The sequence below is a fragment of the Pelodiscus sinensis genome, chromosome 4, assembly GCF_052426305.1.
Source record: "Pelodiscus sinensis isolate ZL-2025 chromosome 4, ASM5242630v1, whole genome shotgun sequence".
Classification (NCBI taxonomy): Eukaryota; Metazoa; Chordata; order Testudines; family Trionychidae; genus Pelodiscus; species Pelodiscus sinensis.
This window is the reverse complement of record NC_143055.1, coordinates 130,052,057-130,070,788: the sequence shown is the minus strand read 5'-3', so window position 1 is coordinate 130,070,788 and position 18,732 is coordinate 130,052,057. Positions and strand designations below refer to the sequence as shown.

General features: G+C 40.7%; 1 protein-coding gene across 1 annotated transcript in view; it reads left to right on the top strand.

The window, feature by feature from the left end:
- The window catches only part of ANKRD17 (ankyrin repeat domain 17), a 137,630-nt gene extending 119,936 nt beyond the window's left edge, over window positions 1–17,694 (top strand). The window contains 6 exon segments of the mRNA XM_075929383.2: window positions 260–1,920; window positions 8,308–8,505; window positions 9,805–10,053; window positions 11,639–11,814; window positions 12,193–12,357; window positions 14,254–17,694. Coding sequence (XP_075785498.2) covers window positions 260–1,920; window positions 8,308–8,505; window positions 9,805–10,053; window positions 11,639–11,814; window positions 12,193–12,357; window positions 14,254–14,313 — 2,509 coding nt within the window. The 3' untranslated portion in view covers window positions 14,314–17,694.
- Window positions 17,695–18,732: the final 1,038 nt, after the last annotated feature.

Sequence of the window (18,732 nt, the reverse complement as noted above, 5' to 3'; positions counted from 1 at the left end):
CAGAAAGTAAGATGATATAAACTATATTTTGTGGACTTTGAAAAGCCTTTTTTGCTTTAGACTGGCATTTCAGCTTTTTAAATTCGGTATCTATAAAGCTAAACACCTAGTTCCCTATAAAATAAAATATCTTACTGTGGATGTATCTATAATAGTGGTTAACAACCTCAAAGCTTATATTTGGGTTATGTTGTGTAACAGTTTGTGGTAAAAATTAAATCAGAGTAACTATACTTTTTCCTTTTACTCTCTATTACAGGGGTGGCACAGAATCAACAAGGCAAGCAACACAGTTGATCAATGCTCTTATTAAGGACCCAGATAAGGAAATTGATGAACTTATTCCAAAGAATCGTTTGAAAAGTTCTGTAGCAAATTCCAAAATAGGATCGTCAACACCTGCTGCCACTACAGCTGTTAGCAATTCACTAATGGGGATCAAAGTGACCACTGTAGCTGTTCAGTCAACATCTCAAACATCTACAGCACTCACTGTGCCTGCAATTTCTTCAGCACCCATGCACAAAACTGTCAAGAACCCAGTGAATAATGTACGGCCTGGTTTTCCGGTCTCTCTTCCATTAGCATATCCTCCTCCACAGTTTGCACATGCTCTACTTGCTGCTCAGACTTTCCAACAAATCCGTCCACCTCGGTTGCCCATGACCCACTTTGGAGGTACTTTTCCACCAGCTCAGTCTACCTGGGGTCCTTTTCCTGTTAGGCCTTTGAGCCCTGCAAGAGCTACTAACTCACCTAAACCTCACATGGTGCCTCGCCATAACAGTCAGAACAGCAGTGGTTCTCAGGTAAATTCAACAAGTTCTCTGGCTACTAGTCCGACAGCTACTACAAGTTCAGCAGCCTCTGCTGTGTCTGTTTCATCTACAAATGGCAGTCCCAGTTCACCCTCAGTCAGAAGGCAGCTTTTTGTTACAGTTGTGAAAACATCTAATGCCACCACAACCACAATCACAACCACAGCAAGTAACAATGGCACAGTTCCTACAAATGCCACATATCCCATCCCTACTGCCAAAGAACACTATCCTGTCTCATCCCCATCATCTCCTTCACCACCAGCTCAGCCAGTAGCGATTTCTAGAAACAGTCCTTCTTCTGATTGTGTAACCACCTCTCCGAATAAAGGGGCACCTTCCTCTGACCAGGAAGCAGCTAGTCCTCCAGCAGTGGAAACAAATAATTCAGCCAGCAGTCGGCAGCTGAGTGCTAGTTCTGCTGGCAGTTCCTCAGTGCACCCTGCTCACCAGCAGTCTCCAGGATCTCTGTCTCAAGAAGCAAGGCCTCCTCCACAGCAACCTCAGGTTCCTCCTCCAGATCCTAGAATGGTTGTGCCTCCAAACTTAGCAGCAACAAGTTCAACTGCCCCAGTGGTAGGTTCGACGAATGCCCCCGTGTCCTATCCTTTGCCTCAGACATCAGTAGGATCTGGATCTACTCAACCTCCAGCTAAAATGGAACCTCCTACTATCAAACCACCTGTCCATGGAGCAAATACTGCTCACAAGACTCCAGCTCCTGTGCAGAATTGTTCTGTTGCTGTTCTCAATGTAAATCACATTAAAAGGCCCCACAGTGTTCCTTCTTCAGTGCAGCTTCCTTCTACCTTAAGTACTCAAACTGCTTCTCAAAATACAGCCCATCCAGCAAACAAATCTATGGGTACTAACTTCAGTGCTACTTTGCCATTTGGGCCCTTTAGCACATTGTTTGAGAACAGTTCCTCTTCTGCTCATGCCTTTTGGGGTGGATCTGTAGTTTCATCTCAGACAACACCAGAATCCATTCTGTCAGGAAAGTCTTCGTTTTTGCCAAACTCCGAATCCATGCATCAGTCTGATACTTCCAAAGCCCCAGGTTTTAGGCCACCGTTACAGAGGCCAGCTCCAAGTCCCTCAGGTAAGTGTGTGTGTGTTGTGTCCTTAGTAATATGTTGGGTATGAGTTGAATGCTTGCACTTTGGAACACTTAATATTTCCTGCCTATCCTTTTATACTAAATGAACTGTATATTCCATAAATCATCTGCTCTTGAATCTGTCCCTTGGAGTGGAACGGTGCTTTAAACTATAAGATTCATTTTAACCCAAATTATATTTCTAGCCCTTACAAGGATATTTTCTGAATGTAAACTCATGTGCTTTTGTATTTGTGAGTGTGCATGCAGCTGGACACATCATCTTTGAAAGATGTGGCCTGCTTCATTCATCTCATTTGAGGTATTGCATGTAAAACCTGGACTTGAGAGTTGAATGTTAGCATAATATTATCAACAGTGAAACAGTTAATTGTAAATCTTCTACATGAGGCTGTTATCATTGCCTGTCTGACAAAGACTCCGACTTTATCCTTTGCATCTTCTGTAGCATAATCCTACATAGCCAGTGTATAAATCTGTAGCATATTGAAAACGTTAGGACAGAATTAAAAATAAATTTACCCTCAGAATAAAACAAGGGATACATGACTGATTTTACTATTTTCATACTAATTTCAAGAAAAAAAATCCCATCTATGAATGCACATCCTTCTGTGGGAGAATGTCGTTTGCTGTACTCATGCAAGGTTTTGTCAACCAATTCAGACTAGCAACTTGCTATAGCATTCATAGGGCTTTTTTGTACTTCAACTCTGTTCAGTGTGTAGGGACTCAAAATGTACATTTTGTGTGTGGTGTTTTGTTTTGAAGAGAAAAGAAGAGTAATGTTTTCCTACAAAGGTGAAGAACGGTTAATACTATCAGAGAATTCAGAGATGCAGTACATGTTTTTACATTGTAACTTGTTCCTGTGCACCAGTTAACTTCAGTTGATTTTTCCATAATTTTAAAGATTTCAGTCTTCTAATATCTGGCACTATGTATGTAGGCTTTATCAGTTCCTGTTGAATAGCAAGGGATATTTTCATAAGACCAAGCTCAGTTGCATTTATATCATGTATTCCGCTGCTGAAGTTACCTTTTTGCTGAATAGTTGTGCTCTGAATGTCAACTTTTATGTATTTTTTTTAAATATAGCTCTCTTAGCTGAGAGTAACTTTGAAAATGTGCCTCTAGAGAAAAGTGATGCATTGATATCATCTTGTGTTAGCAGAGAGTCTAAGACAATGGCACAAAGGGGTTTGGACTGTCCACTTCATTGCAATTAAGACAGTGATGCCAGGGACTTTGGGATATTTCCAAGATTACATGGAACTCAGTATTTTTGTCATTTTGCTGCTACTGGGTGTCTGGCACTTCCTTAGTCTTCCTATTGGGACTGGCTGGAGTTGCCACTTATTTGCCAGCTTCCTAATGGGGGAGGGGGGTTGATTGGATTATGTTGAATGTGGCCCCTCATTGTTCCAAAGCAGAGCCTAACTTGTGTCTAGGGATGGGGAGAAGCATAAGGTGACCTACCTCTAGTATGTGGAAAACTGGAGAATAATATCGCTGATGCCACCTGAGGAACAGGAGTGATAAACGCTCCCCTCTTGCTGGCACACATGGAAGTGGGGAAGGGAAGCTCTGAGCCAGGTCTCGAACAGTATTTCAATAGTTGAAGCTCAAGGGGACATGCTTCCTGGAGAACACAACAAAAAACTGCTCCTTCTTTGCAATTTCTCTGTTTGGTTTTATAGTTTTCTTCCAAAATGCATAATCCTTTTCCAAGATGTGCAACAGATTTGTGTCTGAGATCTGCTGATAGCCAGTCCATGTAAGCTATACTATTTCATAGAGCTATAATAAATTAATGCCGCAGCATTTGGATGTGCTAGTGATTTGGCTCAGTCATGCTACAGAGTATGCAAAGGCCCTGATTATAGATAGCTTTGTGCAGTGCGTACGTCACAATATGTTAGTTGCAGGTTGGAGGAGAGCTTAAAAAGAAATGTCACAGGCACATAAATGTCAGGTGTGGACTTTAGGGAAACCATTGCATTATTGTGCATCTGCGAACATAAGCCTACTATGAAATGCAATCTACACTGTTATCTACTATATATTTGATAGCGTTTCTGTGAGTGAGTGAGTCTGTCTGTTTGTTCAAGAACTCCTCCTAAATGGTAAGAGCTGGGGACACCAAATTTGATTTGCAGTTTCCTGTTATCATAACTTAAAGCAAGGTCAGGGTTTGCGGGGGGGGGGGACGACTGAAGTCTTCCTCTCCCCTCCCCTGCCCCCCCCCCATACATACAGGGAGCCATAAAACCGTACAGAAAAGAGACGGACACACCAGACAGGTGAAAGGGACTGACTGGGGGTGTCATCTTCCTCCCACTACCCCCACTCCCCTGGGACTACCCGAGCCTGGAGTCTCCCACGTGCCCTTTAGGCTGCAGCTCCTCCTCTCCCCCATTCCTATGGGAACATTGGTGGTTGTTCCCCTTTGTCAGAAATTATGGGGAAAGTGCACAGTTTGCTCTGTTCCTCACTCTGGCTGGGGAGTGCAGGGGGCAAAAGAACGTGGACCTGCCCCAGTCAGGGGACATCAGCCCTGCCCTGGCTGTGCCTACTGGAGCTGCAGTGGCCATGGAGATGCGCTTCTTACCTGGCCGCAAGCTGCTGTGGTGGGAGAGGGCTGGGGTAGTCCTTTGTCCCCGGGGCAGCCTGCATCCTGAGCCCTCATCCACAGCCCCAATATAAATGAAGAAAAAAAAAAGAGTTAAGGACCTGCGCAAAGGTGGGTAAATCTCCTAGTGTTATTTATACTTTGTAAGATGTTCACACTGCCTTTCTGGACTTGGGGAATTATTTTAGTCACTTTTTCCTCTCAGCTGAATACAGTAGGTTTGGGGGGGGCCTGCTTGGAGGAGCACAGGGGTGTGTCTTCGCCACGTCTCAGCCTCCTTGTCTGAGGGAGTTTCACCTACTGTAACCCAACCTCCTGGCTGCTCTCAAGGGATGGAAAGTGGCTACTGCTTTGCTTCAGTCCAGCAAGGGGCAACGTAGGTTAGTGAATGGACTGCATAAGGGGCCCTCTTTCTTCTCTGTGGGCCGTAAGATTGTTGTAACCAAGATGGTCTCTCAGGATAGGGGAGTTTTATTAACTGTGCTTGTATACTTTGTATTTGCGGGGTGTGCCAAGTGGACTGTAGCAGCACTTTGGATGCAAAGGATGTGCCTAGCTCTCACAACATTGTGTGAAATCACACACCTCACTTCACGTGCCCTTAACTCTGTGTCACTTTTGTAATACTAGTAGGAAAAAAACGATGTGGGTAAAATCCTGCAGAATCTGGCAACCCTGTGCACGGGAAGTAGTAAACAAAATGTCTCGTGGGCCACGACCCCTAATAAGCTGCCAGAGATTGCCCACCATTGCTCCATTCCTTGCCTAGCTTTGGTATGAATAGCTGCATGAAATGCACATACTCCAGACCAGTTTATCTGCTGCCCAGTACAGTGACACTGACCAAGCAATGTCAGTTTCACAACTACTGCTTTAGAAAAGTTCCAGTCAGAGCAGCCGCAGCCATGGAGCTTTGTCTTCAGAGGCAGGATTACTGCATTAGATCACTCAAAAGTAATCTTCACAATCACAATGGATGAAAACTTAATGAAGTCTTAAATCTTTATAAACTTATGGTTAGCATGGGAACGTGCTCTCTGTCTCTGTGGATAGTTTTCTACCCATCTGTGGTCAGTAGATTGTTGCCCTACTGATGACTCTTTTTGTCAGACCTACATTGCTGTCTAGTGTACCTTTGGACAGGGAAAATATGCCTTAGTTACTTTAGACTGAGAGAGGGGAAGAAGATACATATTGGGGCAGAGACAAGAGTCCTTAAGTCTTTAAGAATTAATAAGTATAGTAACTTTCTTAGATGTTAATTGTGCACTTCCTTCAGCCAGCAGAACTTAGAAAACCTTCCCAGTGTGCAAAAATTCTTGTGAATTTGTTTGGTAAATTTCCTCAGCTTGGATAATTTACTGTTTCCCATTGTATAACTGGAGCCATATTTCCATAACTTGATGACCTGGCTTCATACTGATCACTGAACAAATTGTAAATATTTCCTTAATAAAGAAAGAAAAGGGAAGTAGAAAAGTACTTTGTGAATTTTAAACACAATCACATTTTTCCCTGCCAATCAGAGATGTTAAGGACTAGTCGACTATCCAATAAGCAAATGCTTATTGGATAGTTAATTGACTAGTCAATTCTCCCCTCCCCCTCTTACTACCTCTATCAGATAGAGGCAGCAAGGGGCGGGGAGGGGTACTTCAAATAGGCAGCACTACACAGCTGAGCCCGAGATAGCGCTGGCTCTTTCAAATGCCGAGGTGGCGTTCAAAGGGGCAGCGCTGCACAGCTGATCCTCAGCTCAGCTGTGCAGCACTGCCCCTTTTAAACACTGCCTCGGCGTTTCAAAGTGGCAGCACCGCACAGCTGAGCCTGGGATTAGCTATGTGGCGTTGTCGCTCATAGAGCTCAGGGTCAGATGGGGACTCCCCAGCTGATCCTGGGCTCCAGCACGGCATTTCTGGGGAAAAGGCACGCAGATACGTGGTCAGGTGGGGAATCCCCAGCTGACCTCAGCTTCACGTGGCATTTCAAATCAGCAGCATGGCATGGAGCCTGGGGTCAGCTAGGGACTCTTGTACATTTCAGAGCTGGCACGCGGCATGTAGCCCTGCGTCAGTGGGACTTCCCGCTGGCCCCGGGCTGCGTGGTGTTCTGCATTCCTCCTTTGAAATGCACAAGAGCCACAATGCACAAGTGCCTATCAACTAGTTGAGTAGTTCCATTGACTACTCAACTAGTAAAATAACCAATAGTTAACATCCCTACTGCCAGTGCCAGATGGTGGCTGCATTACTTATTGTTACATCATTTTTCTGGTGTCAAACACTATAAATTATAAAGATTTAGGAATCTGGAAAATGCCAGACTGTTATGCTAGTAGCCAGTTATAGGATTATTTACAGTCTAGTTACTGCATTCATTAAAATTCAAGAGCTCCACATAAAAGTCAAGCATTATTTTTAAATGTATGTTTTGTTTTTTAAATATAAAATGAGAAAGTATGAAGGATTTCCAAACTGACAATCCTTCTAAAAATCAATATTTCACCTCCATGGCTTTTATTGGTTAACTCTTTTCAGGTTTTTATTTTCACATATTCTCTTCAGCTAGTATTTTCCAGTCATTCTTCCCCTGATAATTTCTCCTACATCATTTTACTGAGAGTTTTCCCCTGCAAATGTTTTTTTTCTTTGAGGGAGGGGATGTTATTTTACTATTCCTGGACCAGAGAGCCAGTGTCAGGAGCCCTGTAACAGCCGGGAGCCCAGTCAGGCTAGCTGCAGGGGGGGAACGACAGCTGGAAGCCCTGCCACAGGAGTCCAGCTGGGCCAGCGGTAGAGTGGCTGAAGTACCAGCAGGCTTCAGTGGGGCCAATGGGGCCAGCAGCAGGAGGAGTGCTGGCAGTCCTGCTGTGTCCATAAGCCCAGCTGGGCCAGTGGCCAGGGGGAGGTGGCCTGGCAAGCAACTGAACCAGGAGCGGAGCTGGAGGCTGATGGCAGGAGGCCAGAAATATCCTCCCTTAGTCTAGCAAAATCCCTCGTTCGGGACCAGTCAAGTCTTGAGGGTGTCAGACCAGGGAGGTCCAACCTGTACTCATTTTTATCCAGCTTCAATACTCACAGTCACTCATTTATTTTAGAGCAGTTATTCCCAACTGCTGGTCCGCGGACCAGTGCCAGGCTGCAGGCCGGCTTCTGGGACACAGTGGCTGCTGGGGCTGAAACCGGCTGTTTTTCGGCGACTCTTCAGGCCGGGGCTGAGGCACGCTCTGGCCCCCAGAGTCCACCGCACAACCAGTTGGCTTCAGCTTTGGCAACAGCCACGTGAAGCCAACTGTTCGTGGCGGCTCTGGGGACAGGGCTGAGATACGCTCCGGCCCCCTGAGCTGCTGCACAGCAGTCGGCTTCAGCATGTTCATTCTTTGTATAATGAATACGCAAATGAAATGTTACCGGTCTGCCAAAAGTTTGTGAATGGGTTTGCCAGTCTGCAGTATAAAAAAGGTTAGGAACCACTGTTTTAGAGAGTTGTTTTTAAACCTTTCAGAAATAGTTAATTCCTCACTGTTCCTATACACTCACTCTCACACTCACACATTCAGCATTCCCAGGTTTTTTTCTAATACTCCTATTTGTAGGTGTGTGAATGGTGAGTACAGCTAAAAAGACTTAATTAACCAAAATGTAAATTATGATGGGCAAAGAAACTAATTTGATGCAAATGTTTTAATTCAAACCATCTTTCAGTGAGGACTAACCTTCTGTCAATTTATTTCGTAGGTATTGTCAATATGGAGTCACCTTATGCTTCTGTAACACCATCTTCTACACATTTGGGAAACTTTGCCTCAAACCTTTCAGGCGGTCAGATATATGCACCTGGGCCACCCCTTGGTGGAGCACCTGCAGCTGCTAATTTTAACAGACAGCATTTTTCCCCACTTAGTTTATTGCCACCGTGTTCATCTGCATCAAATGGTGAGTTCTACCCTGTAGAAAACTAGTGAGAAATAATTGTAACGGCAAAATATTCTGTCAGACTTCAAACTTTACCTAGTCTGTGTAGCTTCTTAATAAATAAAATGATATTTTGGCTAAGCTTTTTCCTAGGGTTTTCTGTTTCATTGTTATTGAAGTCCATATCTGTTTTGATTTTGAAACTATATTCTACAGAATGGATTGTCCTGGATTGGTTCACTTAATAAATCTTGTCAACAAATACAGGCAGTCCCCGGGTTACGTACAAGATAGGGACTGTAGGTTTGTTCTTAAGTTGAATTTGTATGTAAGTCGGAACTGGTACATATTGTAGGGGAAACTCTAGCCAAATATTTCTCCAGAGCTCAGTGTTATTCTCCCACACCTCACTTCCCTCAGTCCTTTATTCTCAAGCTGAGGTGTCTGCTGAGAGAAGCCGCTCCGCGTCCCCCTGGTCTGCGGGGTGGGGCGCTAGCTTTGCGTCTCCCTGGTCTGCTAGGGGGAAAAGCAGCTAGTGTGGGGTTGCCTCACCCCGTTTGTAAGTAGGGATCCGATGTAAGTCGGATCCATGTAACCCGGGGACTGCCTGTACTCTTTCTTTTATGATGATCTTGTTGTTTACAACCCTTTAAAATAACCACTCAGTAGATTTGGCGAGAGACTGCGATCTATAATTTTGATATCTTCATTTATAGTTGTGACTTTTACAGTTCTTGCTGTAACACAGCCATGATGTTTTACGGTATCAACAATTAACATTTTGTTTTCTAACAGATTCCATTATATTTAAGGAAGAAAATTAAAGATTAAACCACTGGCCATATTAAAATCTGAAGTCCTCTTATTAAGACTTTTGTAGGCTAACTGAGATGCAGATGTTTTGAGAAGAACCTATCAATTTATTTCAGATACCCTTCTGAATCTATCCCTTTCTAATTGCCAGTCTTTGTTAATACCTAAAATCATCTTTTTAACAGTAGCATATGGAGTAGTAAACAATTGCAATACAGTAAATGTTTTACATAAGCCGCTAAACAGTCAACAAATGATAAAGGCTTGAGCTATATTTTGAACCGCTGATATCGAGGCAAAACAACTTCAGATTGTCCTAATATGCCTGTTGATTCTCCTGAATCATCTGCTTCCAAATGCTTGAGGCTTTGTTTTGTTTTACAGGTTAGTGTTGGTATGTGTGAATAGAACTGTGTGATGAAAGTTCATTTTGTTACCTCAGACTAGGTCTAACCAAGATACTAAATACATATACACGTCTGTAATTTTTTCAATTATTTTCTGTAGATTCTCCTGCTCAGTCAGTGTCATCTGGAGTTAGAGCACCATCTCCTACTCCTTCAGCGGTGTCCTTGGGGTCTGAGAAGCCCAGTAGTGTGTCTCAGGACAGAAAGGTTCCTGTTCCAATTGGGACTGAACGTTCTGCACGTATCAGACAAACTGGAACTTCCACTCCATCTGTTATTGGGAGCAATTTAGCCACTCCAGTGGGACATAGTGGCATCTGGTCCTTTGAAGGGATAGGTGGCAATCAAGGTATGAAGTATTTTCTGATAGGCATACTTATGCATGCAGCTTTCTATAATTATATTGCTTTTCTTAGTAACCAGGCTTTAGAACACAAAGGCAATGTATAAATTGAGTTCCTTAGAATTTACATTATAAATTAATTTCCAGTTCCCAGAGGAGGGTTTTCTGTTTGCTCTGTTCAATTTTAAGTTGTGTTCTAAAAGGAGGCAGAGAACCTTTGGTTGTGAAACTTTGCTGCTTGTGACATTTGTTCTTTGTGTTTTAATTGAACAAAGCCATAAATGACAAGTAGCTAGGTTCCACCTTGCCTGGAATGAAATAGGTAATCTAGCTGTAATTTTTATGATTACTCCTACAACCCACCTAGAAAAGCAGTATTAGTTGGCTTTGAATGGACTGTCATCCAAAACTTCCTCTTGTTGACAAAGTTACAGGACAGGACAGTGAGTGAGGAAACACATGGGATAGTTGTCTCTTGAGGAGAGAGAGAAGGGGAATCTCTGGACACAGTCATAACTGGGGATGTTAGATATCTTGCAATTGAATAGTCATGTAACTGCATGAAATCTCAGTGCTGCTGGCCCCATTCCTGGGGAGCCCCCAGCCACCTCATGCTGCTGTCTCCCTGAGGCAACAGCACAGGGAGAGGAGGCAGGCAGAAGCTGAATGCAATGGTACACAGTTTTTAAGCTGGCTGTCCATGCATGTTGGCTGTGTGGAGCTGCCTCCCCCTCTATGCTGCTTCACTTCTTCACCCCGCACTTCTGCCACTATCAGAGGCAGCAGCGCGGGCAGGGGGCAGCAGCCTCTGTCCACGGGGAGCTCGGGCCCCCCACGGACAGGGGCTGCAGCGCCACCCCCACCCCCTCCCCCCCACATTGGTGATGCTGATAGAGAGGCAACAGCGTGAGGTGTCCGGAGGCTCCCCAGGAGCAGGGCCAGGAGTGCACTGGCTGCTGGCTCCACCCCCAGGGACCATCAAATAATCATGTAACTGCTAGGATTTGATGCAATTACACGGTTATTAAATTAATTGATATCTAACACCCCTAATAACCATTAAGATTAACTGATGAGTGCAGGCTTACTGGTTAATTGTGTGAACGGCAAGTGGCCTGCCTTTTCATTTTACCACTTATGGAATGTATCATATTTTTTCCTGTGTGCTTCAGGAACCTTTTAATAAAGCAGTCTCTTATTTGTAATATCAAATAGTCAGAAGTGAGGTTATAAGAAACCGTACAGTCTTCAATTGCAACAATACAGGACCTATAAGGGACAGGTTTCAGTATCCGTAACTTAAAAAGGAGAAAATATCGTGGAAGTTATTTTGTTGACTATAATTTTTCAGTGTCCTCCATTATGTGGAATTTCTTTGAGTGACTGTCCACACAAATTCCATTCTTGGTATGCATGCATCCCAGAAGTATAGTCTGAGCGGACAACACATCTCGAACAACCAGAGTTACTGTAATGCAAGTGATTATTCTTGTTTCAGAAATCTTTAAGGCAGAGGACTTCAGCCTATTCGCTCCTTATACAAGTTTATTAATATCAATATAATCATTGATTGCATTTGTTTCTTTGCCAGATAAAGTAGATTGGTGTCACAGTGGAATGGGAAGTCATATGATCCACAGGCCAATGTCTGATCCAGGAGTGTTTTCACATCAAGCGATGGAGCGAGATAGTACAGGAATTGTAACCCCTTCTGGTACATTCCATCAACATGTTCCTGCAGGATATATGGATTTTCCTAAAGTCGGGGTAACAATCCTAATGTTTCTGGCATGCACCTTAGTGTAGGAACTTCAATATTTCTGTGTTTTTAAGACAAATAAAAATGTTATAGTACTGTCCAGTCAAACCATCTGGCTTATCTGTGTTAGAGTAGTATTGATATTTATTTTTCTCTGGAACATTTGCAACATACCACTAAACTGATATTAAAAAATGAATCGATAGTAGAGAGGGAAAATGTTTAAAACCTTAATCTTTTAAACAATACAAATGTAGAGAATTTCTTAAATATAAACAAATAATTTCTGTTGTTACTTGGCGGGGTGGGTGTGCGTGTGTGTGTGTATGTATGTATGTATGTATGTATGTATGTGGATGTTAATTTTTAACTTTTTCCCCCTGAAGGGTATGCCTTTCTCTGTGTATGGGAATGCAATGATTCCTCCTGTAGCACCCATCACAGATGGTACTGGAGGTCCTATATTTAATGGACCTCATGCTGCTGACCCATCTTGGAACTCGTTGATAAAGATGGTTTCAAATTCCACAGAAAACAATGGCCCTCAAACGGTAATATTGTGGTTTTTATTCCTGACTTATCTTCAACATAATCAAATACAAAAACAAATCATTCCCCAGGTGTGTAATGCAAATCATATAAATGTGTGCATTTCCAGTCTTTCTGATTTTTCTAATTTAAAATTTGATTTATCCTTACTAATTACAACTGAAGCACCTAATGCAACTATATGTAACAAATGTAAAATAAATCCCACTTACCTTTTAAAAATAAGCACACTGTCATTGTCTACATTTGGAAGTTAATTCAAGCATAATAGCTATTCCAGTGTATCTACATAGACAGCTATTGCAGAATACCTATTACTGTTAATTTCCCCATATAGACAAGCCCTTATTGTATCTGTTTCAAGTGTAATATTACCTCTTTTGTTAAATGTGTTTAATGATGCTGGTTGGCTACCACCAAAGTACTAGAAGTAACATAGCTATGATAGAACTCCTAAGTCACCTTTTTGGAAAGAGTCATTTATTCACTTCTGTATATAATTTATTACTTTCTTAGTGGGAGGTGAGACCTGGAGGATTATTCACTAGAGCTGGAGCATTTTGCTTTGGAGCCATATTGCCTTCATAGTTCTAGGAGTTGGCCCTCCCTACGTTAGTTTGCCCTAGCCCCACCATCACTCTGTCCAAGTGTTATCCTTTTGGGATCTCTAGCATTGCTGGCTACACAAGGGTGTGTCTACACAGCAAAGTTATTTCAGAATAACAGCCGCTATTCTGAAATAACTATGTGAGCGTCTATCTGTTATTTTGAAATGACGGATGGCTTATTTCAACTTCTGTAAACCTCATTCTATGAAGAATAATGCCTATTCCAAAATAGCTATTTCGAAATAAGGCATGTGTAGACGCTCCACTGCTACTATTTCGAAATAGCCCCTCACCAGGGCCATTCTAAGTTATTCGTCCTGGGGCTCTAAATTAAGATAGCACGTCAACATAAGGGAAGCCTGCCTCGGACTAATTTTGAGGCTTCCCTGCAGTGTAGACATGCTATTTCGGAACAACTATTCCGGAATAGCTTATTCCGAAATAACTATGCATTGCAGACATAGCCCAAGTGGCCTCATTATTCTGTTGAATAATGCTTGAGTGCAGTTGTGGAGAAGGGATTCTCTCTATGCTTTTTCTTAAATAGATTTTACTTTGTTTCTTGTGGTACTGGAAGGTTTCTCCAGCAGTGAATTCAGCACTAAGTATTGAAAAACAATTCATAACAGAAACAACATTTTTAGTTCACTTAACATTTGAAAAGCTGAATGGAAATGGCTTGTAATTCCCCAAATCATGACACTTTATGACCTTATCATGACCTTGATCTTGTAACTGATTCCCGTTGCACGATCACCTGCATGTATGCAGCAGCTTTTGTGACTTCAGCCGGCACTGCATTAGCAGACCCAGTTGCAGGTTTGAGATCTTACTTATTATTTCCCTTGATCCTAGACATCTGGATTTCCTGATATATACCCAATATAAAATTTATGGTATAGTATATCAGGGTGGAGTGACGCATAATTTTGTGTCATGGTAATTTAATTTTTTATCGAGCGCAATAGAGCAATTGCTGGGGGGAAAGTCTGTAGTACTGTGAAGGGAATGCATAAGTAGGATGTGTGGCCAAACATAGCACAGACAGGAAGGTGAAAGTGATTAAAAATAATCTTTTCACACCTGAGTTCTTAGGGGTTAAGAAGAAAATGCATTTAAAAAAATAACTTGGTGTAGATTATTAATAGATGCAGCAATCAGAGAAGTGAAACGTGAAGGCAGGCATTATGCATTTGCATTGTAAACATTTTAGCTAAGCTTAAAATTCTTAAATATTCTAAAACATCCTTGTAATACATTATTATTAACACAAACACTCTTCTTTTTCAGGTGTGGACTGGAACTTGGACACCTCACATGAACAGTGTTCATATGAACCAACTTGGCTGAGTGGGATCAACTTGTTAGCCTGGAGATTGCTTTTTTATTCAGAGGAAAACACAAATGGCCGTTTACATGCTCCCAAATCATTCTACTGATGTGCTTGACTGAAGTGTGTAGGCTTTTTGCAGAAGAACTTACTAACTGACCTTTTTCTGTGAACATTGTGACCGCCCATTCCCCACCATCATATGTTTCAACTTAGTTAGCCTTTACTCTCTCTCTCGCTCTCTTTTTTTTTTTGACATAACTTTCTGTTGAAACTGTTCTTTGGCTGGTTGGTTTTAGTACTGTAAACTGCTTCTGAGCAAACACAGAAATTTAGCAAAATTATGTAAACTTGATCCTGAAGTTTTAGAATGGCAAATAAATGTACAATTGTTTACATAACAGAAATGGCTAAGCAGAAAGTAAATTTCAATATGTCAGTATAGAGGCTCTACTTTATGTAGACTTAAATTAATGTGAGATATGTACCTTCATATTCAGAAATCTGGATGTTTCCTTCATACATTAAACTATTAATAAGCATAACTTTTCTACTTGTGTAATTTAAGTACAGTATAAAAATGGGAATTATCAGTGGGTTTCTCCAGTTATTTATATTGGATTTTTCAAAAGTCGTACATCTGTTTAATTTTCTCTTGTAACCAAATGCCTATTAAAAATAAGTTGTTTTTTTTTCCCTAGGGAGGGTTTTCAATAAAACACCCTCTTGAGATTATAATCTTTTGGCATTTCTAGAATTGTCTCCATGCCAACAACAGTAGAGTTCCCCAGTGCATACCAGTGAACATGCCATCCTCTAGCAGTATGTTTCAAGTGATTCCCACAGATGTGTGGATGCTGTGAGGCATATTTAGTTCTCTGACCGTGCTAAGTGCATCCATCTAGCTCCTTCCAGTCAGCAGAGAAGGTAAATTTGTAACTGGTTTTGGCTGTTTGATTAAAAGCAAACATAGCCACTGGCACCTAGTGGTAGAGATTCATTAATGAAACTGCGTCCAAACCAAGGCTTATTTTTCAAGAAATAGTGGCTAATTAGATCAGGTGATATTTTATTCTGAACTGTGTGTCTGCCTGATCAGTTAAATTTTGAACATTCCAAATTAAATTTCTGTGTACATGATCATCTTTAATAATGTTTATCATATTTTGCTTTTTAAAGTTTCCTGGAGTAAAAACACCAGTATGTTCTGCAAAGGAACATCAGCCAACTGTAAAGCAAGTTCAGAAGTACCATAAGGCAAGCCTCCTACAGCTTGGAACACATCTATTTTAAGTCAGGATCCCAGTTTATAACACTGATTGTGTATGTGTAATACATTATAACCAAAATTTATAAACTAGATCTACAACTCAACTGTAGTATGGTGGGAACAAATCCAACATTGTCTATCATTTGCTTTCTGAAATAGAATACTGTTAAAGGAAAAGCTTTTTAAGATATAGTGTCAATCGAATTCAACCTTTTTTATAGTGAGTTAGAGACCTGACAAACTTTAGATTAATCTTAATTGAATGAATATCCCAAATTAACTAGATTAATTCTGTTGGCTATAAAACGGGATGTTGAAGTACTACTTCATAACTTACTTATAATTACTCTTTTAAAGCCAGAAGGAAAAATGATTTTTCCAAAGCTATCTTACAGCCTTTTAAATACTGAGATGCTACTTGTGAGACGTCCAGAAGTCCATGAATACCAATGTCTGTGTACATGCCCTTAGGTGGTGCTCTGAGTCTAAGGAAACTCATTTTTCCAGCTGTCTGTGATTTCTCCCTCTGAAAATCTAATGTGTGAAAAATCAGTTGGATCCAAATGGATATTTAACTGAACAGCTATTAATAAAAACAATTTAAATTCAATTTCAGCACTTTACTATAATGAGTGGGGAATAATGCTATTAAAGTATTTTATATAACCTTTACCACTCTCCTATAATTCTATGATTAATGCTTCTCCAGTGCTAACAAGGATTATTTTTACTCTTTTGAAATAATCCCTCTGAGGAATAAATACTGCTCAATATTTATTACAACAAAATGTATTCTATGAGTCAAAAGAATTGAGTTTCTTAGGATGTGGTTTCTTATAAAGCTATCTGTATTTTGTTGACTTGAAAACAAAACTGTAGAGACCGGAACATAGGCTGTAATGCCCTATGTTTCGTTTGTGGGATCAGGCTTGTTAAATAAAATACTGGGGTTTTTAGAAGTCTGTACTAGGAACACTTTTTCAGATACATTTTTTATATTTCAAATGTAATGCCTTTTATTTGACCAATAAAAAAAAGGAACATACTCTTTTGAGACCTGGCAGGTCTTCCCTATCTTTTTTTTAAATACATATGCATAGATTATTGGAGTGTGTATATGAAGAATACTTTGTTCATTTTCCTGTTAATTAAGGAATGGCATAATTCAAGAAATGAGCCACGAGTTCACTCCTTAAACCCCAGGATAAGATCCCAGTATATTTGTGCAATCTGTTTGTCAATTAAAGTACTGTAATCTCGTTACTGTCTTGTGATGGGAGCAAAGCTCTCAGTTGCCTTTGCACTGAATATATATTTTGAAAAAAAATAATGCTAGCTCTTAGTTTAAACTGTCTCCTCCCTTCATTATAAAGAATAATTTTGTAGTGTGAGTGTGAAGAGTGATAAACTTCAAGATGGATATCAGAATTTCTACTTACTGTGTACAAACTGTATTCTACCCCGTTATTGACACTTGCCATTTCCTTAAACACACAATTCACGAGAGATGTAATATGACCTAGAGAGAGTGTCCATGCTGCAATTAAAAAGCAGCAGCTGGGCTTGTGCTGGGTGAATTGGGCTAAGGAGTTGTTTATTTGTGGTGCAGACATTTGGGTTCATGTGGTAGCCTGAGCTTTGGGACCCTCCCTCCCTGCTGGGTCCCAGAGCTAAACATCTACATCACAATTAAACATCCCCTTAGCTCAAGCACTGTGAATGCATGGGCCAGCCAGGGTCCCCAACTGCAGTGTATACATACCTTAGTCATTTTGTGTCCATAAATGCAGGCTAAAGAAACTAAGTTAAAAGATAAATTTATAAAGCAAGATTCTAAATCTGAGGTTTACTAGATGTAAAATCTTGCAATAGTCAAATTCATTTGGAGGCAGGAAAGAGAAAACAAAATCAATCCACTGGACTAATTTTTACACTTTTTTATTTTTATAGAAAAAAATTGATGACTGAGCTTTTGATCTCACATCACAGAATACTTGAAGCTATCTGCCTTTTATTTGACCTACAAACAAAATGAGCTTATTCTTGAACAGGAAAATTTCTAAATGGTTAAAATACAAAAACATTCACCAATGCAGGATTTCCAGGGTCCATTTGCATAAATCTAGGGAAGGTGAGTGTGTGAGAATCAATTTTAACTTTGCTATTTTCATTATTAAGTTCCTGATGATCTTAGGGTCTTACAAATTTACATTACCAGACAAGAGAACAATAGTGGGTACCAGAATTTGTTTTTCAGGTATCCTTAAAAGTAATATTTCTCTCAAATATGTTATGAATTATTCCATATCAGACCATAGAAAGACTGTATGATTTGAGCTGAAATACTTAAATATTTCTCATTGGCTAGTGAAATGAGATTTCACTGCATAAAAACAGTTTAGAAAGGTTCTCTGCTTCTTTGGGATTTAAAAAAAAATTACAGCAGATACTGCTTTGGAAATCTAGCATCAGCTTTGACACAGCTCCATGTGTAAGGTTAGAGAGCTAAATCACACTAAACACTCATAAAGAGAAAAATCTCTTTCACAGTGAAGTTAAACGTTGGCACATTTGTCCTTAATGCTGACTCAAGCCTAATATGTGTCAGCATTAAGGACAAATTAAAATTTAATAACTAGAACATTTTTAGCAATTTCTTAATCCATACACATCCGTACACACAACACATTTGATGAAATGAGCAAATGTAATCTTTACCCTGTTGCATACCAGATAAAAGAAACTGTAGCAGGACACCTTGATTCCATTTGTGACAGCCAGATGATTAAATGAAGCAGATGGCACAAGACTACTGGACATGAACAAGGTGAGTCAGTGTTAGCACTTCTAGAGAGACCTAACAAACTCAGGAATCTGATATGATTTACAAGCTACTTCACATGGTTTTCGTTTTTCTTCCACAGTTAATGTAAGAGGTACCTACAGGGCAACTGAATGGTTAAAAGGTTTAGTGAAGGGGAAGGAGAGCCTTTTTATTCCTAAATCAGATTTTAAATCTGGACCTATTTCGTAGTGACAAACTTTAGCATAAACCCAATTTAACTCTTGTTGAAGTGAACAGTTTTTCCACTGATCTGAGAGCTGGATCAGGTCCAACATTTGAGGCATGTGAAATGAGTTGGTCACTTTCTGACTACTCTAGATGTAA